At 36.5% G+C, this 6,000-nt stretch overlaps 1 protein-coding gene across 3 annotated transcripts in view; it reads left to right on the top strand.

The window, feature by feature from the left end:
- Positions 1-6,000, top strand: part of Ano5 (anoctamin 5) — a 74,273-nt gene that overhangs the window by 50,317 nt on the left and 17,956 nt on the right. For all 3 annotated transcript variants that reach the window (XR_004517406.1, XM_010621266.2, XM_033764068.1), the window contains 3 exons: positions 1,365-1,587; positions 3,693-3,862; positions 4,502-4,599. Coding sequence is in view for 2 of the 3 variants with exons in the window: in XM_010621266.2 (XP_010619568.1) it covers positions 1,365-1,587; positions 3,693-3,862; positions 4,502-4,599 (491 nt within the window). In the remaining variant the exon portion in view is untranslated. The remainder of the gene's footprint in view (positions 1-1,364; positions 1,588-3,692; positions 3,863-4,501; positions 4,600-6,000) is intronic.

The raw sequence follows: 6,000 nt of genomic DNA, 5'->3' as shown, positions 1-6,000 counted from the left end.
GATGATTTTATCTAATTATCTTTAACTTGTGTGACTCTAGTAATTTTACTCTAAATATGTCAAAATAAATTAAAAAGTGTTATTTCTCAATTAGTTTTTCTGTTTTCAGAGACTAAAAAATATAAGAATTTTTTTTTTTTTTTTTTTTGGTACCAGGGATTGAACTCGGGTCCTTGCGTTTACAAGGCAGGCCACCAAACCGCTGAGCTAAATCCCCGGCCCAATTATAGATTAATTAATAGAACTTTTTCAAATGAGAAAGGGATTAAGAGTAGGAGGGAGCAGGGAGGGGTGGGAGAGGAAGGAGACCAAAAAGGAATTTAGATGTGCTAAGTACATGTACAAACTCCCCATGATGAGTATAATATCATATATTGCAAACAGGCACTAGCAAAAATACTTTAATAGAACATAAAATAAAGTTTAAAAAAATTAACAATCGCAGAGTGTAGTTGAGCTCCTTTAGTGCATATACACATTTTTTTAAAACATTTCTTGCTAAAGCTACTGTTTTTCCATTTTAAAAACGCTTGTAGAAGGGCCAGGATTTAGCTCGGTAGCACCACACCTGCTTTACAAATGCAAGGTCATGAGTTCAATACCCAGTACTGAAAAAGCAGACAAATGAACAAACACTTGTAGAAATGTATTTTCTTAGATTACATAACAACCAAAGAGGAAACGTGAGAGAAGAAAAGGGGGACAGTAATCAATTTAGGATACTCCATAAGAAATAGTTTGGATGATAGTCCCAGAAAGAATATTCTATCTTAGTTTCTGGTTCTCCCTTAATTTGACTCCTTTGACTTTTAGATTGAATTTCCCTAATTGCTGAACTAAAAGCATCTTTGTGTTTTTGCAGTGTTGGGATGTACAGAATTTATGCTGAGTCTATGGAACTATAACCTAGAGAATCATTCAGCAACTGTTCTACAAAGAGGGCACATCTAATTTAGGTTGTTTGGCCAAATAACGTTTTTGATACATAGCTGCTTTTCTTTACAGCTTTTAAAAATGCAACAAAAAAATTTAATTTAGAGGACATAGAAGGGTGTGAATAGGATTGCACCTTCTGGCTCTCTTTGCCAATTCCTGCTAGAAGCTGAGCCATGAATACACTTGTTCTGTTGATGCTTAACCTGCTGCTGCCAAATGATTCAACTTCAAGCCCTGTTACTTTGCTAGTGTTCATCGCCTGCCATCTCTTAATTTGTTAAATGACAAAGTCGGACCGACTCAGTTTACTTTGCACACCAGAGCTGCTGTGTGCATATATCGAGATGGTGAAGACAGCGTGCACTGCGGATCTGAGAGCATTACAGAGGTCCAGAGCCCAGAGTGACGGATTTCTTTTCTTTTCCCAGATGGCTCTTGTTGTCACCAGCATGGTGGCTGTGATCGTGTACCGCCTTTCCGTTTTTGCTGCGTTTGCGAGCTTCATGGAAAGTGAAGCATCGTTACAGGAAGTCAAAAGATTCTTCACTCCCCAGTTAGCCACGTCTCTCACCGGCTCCTGCTTGAACTTCATTGTCATCTTGATCTTGAATTTCTTTTATGAAAAAATATCTGCATGGATTACAAAAATGGGTGAGCAGCCAAATTTTGTGATCGGAAAGTAGGTTCCTACTGATGCTGTACACTCACTGGGATCCTTTTCCAGAGAGCTCATTTCTTTTTTTTTTTTTTTAACTTTATGGAGTTTATTGGTACATTTTAGGGATACAGTACAGTTACATTCATTGTTGGGATCATGTACCTTTACATGGCAAGTCTTGATTCTCATTTTTCCCCTTACCTCTGCCCTCCCTTCACCCCCTCCTCCCCTCCCCATCTACAAACACTTTATTTTCATCTTTTCATTCTCTCACATTTTTTTCTTTTCCTTTTTTGTTCTTCCCCTACGCATCACACCTTCCCTACACCTTTAGCTCCTTTCTTCAAATTTCTAAATGTCAGTAATCTTATTAGAATCTTATGCATTTTTGCAGAATATTCACACCAGGGAAACTATTTGGTATTTACACATGTGTGACTTATTTATTTCACTTAGGAGTATATCTTCAATATGTATCCATTTTCCTATGAATGAATCTACTCTCTCGCTCTTTATGGCTGAGTAATATTCCATTTTATAGAAAAACCACAACTTCTTTATCCAGTTTCCAACAGAGAGCTCATTTCTTAAGTGTGGGTTTTAGACAGTTTTGCTTGCCAGGTAGAATCACACCTGGTATCTCAGAATCCCCTAAGAGCCCTACTTAGGTCTACCCTGAAGGAAGTAGGAAGAAGAAGAAACAAAGAAAGCATTAGGACCCCTGAACGTCATTTGGAATATTCCTGTCTTAGTCTTCCTGCAGTGGATCTAGCTGTGTCCTCCTTAAGACAGTGAATGTGATCAAGAGGCAAGAGTTTGATTTCACATCAATGACTCTGAGAAGAAATTTGGCTTTGGAAATAATCATGAGAAAAACTGAATATCAAATCCTGCTAAATAAATCTCTCCCAGTGCTTTGTTGTTCAGCTGCCATATCTTAGATCAGGAATGATTGCCTTTTGAAAGTATTACCATTTCCCTTGAAGCCATAAGGGAAGGTGAAGTGAGTGACAAGCTAGGAAGGGATTCGCTTCTGTTCTTGTCATGGGTGAGGTCGGGATGAGATCAGAGGCTCAAGTCAAGGTGTCCCCTCTTCTTTGAATGCAGGAGGGCAGGCTCTCCCCCAAATCTGAGCACTGAGGCCAGGTCCCTTATAGGAGCAAGAGTACTGTCTCCCTCAGCACCAAGTGAAACCTATGAACCTTCCTTACCAACCATCTTCAAAGTGGGAGTTTACTTTCAATTTTTTTTTCTGCTAGCAATAGCAAGAAGATTATAAGACATAATTTTTTAGACCACTTTAAAAACTCAGAGCTTCTTCAACATGAAAAAATCACTTGATTTCCTATTAGAGAAATTTAGGGATGCAACAAGACTTCACTAAAACAGCCATCCTCTGTATCTTTAGAATAAATATGTTGCTATTTCAGTATTTTTGAAAGCATCAAGGATTTGGCTGAATCAGCTATGCTCTTGAGAAATTGTCCACTCAGGAAAATACATTCCCTTCCTCCTTTGTGCTTCATGTTGCTGTAGTGTGGCGTGAAGATAATTTAATATTTCCTTAGTTTAGAATTTTTTAAATCACAAATCATGATCATGCATTTTAATAAACAAGGAAAATGTGTACTCTTTTGCCACCATTTGCTGTCATATAAAAATTTAATTTATAATAGGAAAGCCCAATTCAGTTGGAAATCATCTCTACCTGTGATGTAATTATACATTGTTTAAATTAGGTTGATAACAAAGGGTAAAAATTTGAAATATTTACATGATCTTATTTAGTTGCAGTGAATAATCTTGAGAATTTTTAAGGGATTTCAGTACCAAAATCTGACTGTGACCCCAAGAAAAGTATTCCATTATATAAAGGTGTCTATCCTGCTTTCTAGGCTTTACGCATAGTAGCTAGATTTACACATAGGATCAGCAGAAAGCCCAGAAATCGTAGTTATTCCACATTGCTTTTCTGATTAGAGTGGGGAGATTTCCATAGACCTTCTGAATAGGAGTCCTAGATGTCCCTTGTCCTAGTGAAAACAACATTCAAGAAAAATTGGAAAGTGCACTAAACCTTTGTGTTTTTACTTAACAGAACTCCCTCGAACTTACCAGGAATATGAGAGCAGTCTTACCTTGAAAATGTTCCTGTTTCAGTTTGTGAATTTTTACTCATCCTGCTTCTACGTAGCTTTCTTTAAAGGGAAATTTGTAGGTTACCCTGGAAAATACACATATCTGTTTAATGTGTGGAGAAGCGAAGAGGTAAGAATTCTTTTGAGAGCTGAGCTATGTGACTTCAATAACTCATTATTAACTAAGAACTTTCTTTGTGTCCAGCACTAACTCAGATGTTACCAAGTTGCAGGAGACGCCTAGACAGCCAGTGTACACGGATGAGTCTTTTCATCTGTTAGGATTTTGAGTTTCTTGTACAAGGGTTTATTTGTACAAGGGTGCCCGTGGTTCAGTAGTGAAACATCAAGTGTTAAATCAGTTAATATCTTCATTCCCAATGGCTTCCTGCGAAGGATTCTTGATCACTTTCTGGAGAAAAGCTTTCACTCTAGACTACAGAGTTAGAAAAGTCAGTGGTATCCAATCCCGTTAATACATCCGGGTTACACGGAAAATGTCCTGACCTTTGACCTCCGGCACAAGTAGTGTCAGAACTGTGTGGGAAGCAGACCCCTTACAGAAGTCTGCAGGTGAATCTAGTGCGATTAGCCTGCTTCCTGGTCTATGATCATGCTTGGGACTATTGGGCCAAATATCTCCTTAATCCCTTTACTATATTCCCCCCAACCAAAATCGTGAATATTAAAGTAATGCTGTAGAGTTTCTTTTAGTTGCAAAATTCTGTCTTCCGTCATTTACTTTTCTCCCCTCTTTGCTTCCAACTAGTGTGACCCTGGTGGTTGTTTAGTGGAACTGACCACACAGCTGACCATCATAATGATTGGGAAACAGATTTTCACAAACATTAAGGAAGCAATTTACCCGTATGTATGGCTTACAAGTGTTTTTGCTTTATTTGATTTAAGTAACCATAAAGCATTTCCTTAGAAGAGGCTAAAATTTGTTTGATTTTTGTGCCTTTGTTACAAAATTTTAAGGCAAAGAAAATAGATTTAATCAACAATAAAAGATTCACTAAGATCACATAGGCTTTTAATTAAGTGATTAACTATTATTCAAGTCCATGGTTGACAAAGTCTTAAATTGTATCTTATTTTTAATTGAATGTAATTGTGGAGTGCAATGTGATATATTGTATGTGGGGTCTATTTCTTCTTTGAAATTGAGAAAAAGTAATTATCCTTATCTTTTACAAGCATTTGACACGAAAATCTAAATGTAATACACTGTGTAGATTATTCTACATGCTGCGCTGTATGTCACAATGTTACTAAAAGCTGAACTTTTAAAAATATTGTATCATGTCATCTAGAAATACAGATTGGCTATTAAAAAAGAACTAGTGGATTTGAAAATGTTACAAAGTTATCCCTGTGTTGCACAGTACAAGATGAGGTTTTTAAAAAATTAAAGTTCAGAGGTTGCAGCTCAATAGTAGAGCATGGGCTTAATATGCGAAATTCCCTAGGCTTAATCACAAGCACTGAAAAATAATCAATAATAATAAATTTAAGAATGAGATCCACAGTAGGATAGAGCACAGCTTTCTACTTTTAAGTACTGCTAAGCTTCAGAAAAAGATAATTGAGTATATCCTGAAGGGAAAAGAGTCTTTGAATAGGTAGTTGCTGAATGTGTTACAAAAGTGGAGTTTTAGAAAGAGAAAGAAATTCTGAGACTGATGTAAGATAAACAGAATTTGTTCCCATATTCCTATGGTGAAACTACCGGACATTCAAGAAAAACAGAATCTTAGAGCCTATCAGAAGATGCACTGCCTACAAAAGTATGTTATTTTAGTATCAACAGGTTTCTCACCAGTAGCATTAGATGTTAGAAGACAGTATTTTCATTCATTGACCATCACGGAACGATCTATTGGCAGTTGTACTTGTGTAAAAAGAGATGACAGTGAACTTTAATATTGGTCAACACAGAACTCGTTAGCTCTAAGAAGTTGTAATACTTGATGGGAATCTAAAAGTCATACGGAATAATATGCTGAAAACTACAAAATGCGAAAGAAAGAAAGAAAGAAAGAAAGAAAGAAAGAAAGAAAGAAAGAAAGAAAGAAAGAAAGAAAGAAAGAAAAAGAAAGAAAGAAAGAAAAACTGTACAAAGAGCAATCTATGATCATGGATTAGAAGACACAATACAGCAAACATGTCTGTTATCTTTAAATTGATTTCCAGATTTACTATTATTTTATCAAAGTAGCAACAGGGTTTTTGTAGACATATACAAATGGATTCTATCACTTCTGG

This window comes from Fukomys damarensis, unplaced genomic scaffold (assembly GCF_012274545.1).
Source record: "Fukomys damarensis isolate Sample0158 unplaced genomic scaffold, DMR_v1.0_HiC HiC_scaffold_16, whole genome shotgun sequence".
NCBI lineage: Eukaryota > Metazoa > Chordata > Mammalia > Rodentia > Bathyergidae > Fukomys > Fukomys damarensis.
This window is presented reverse-complemented; position numbering and strand designations above follow the sequence as displayed.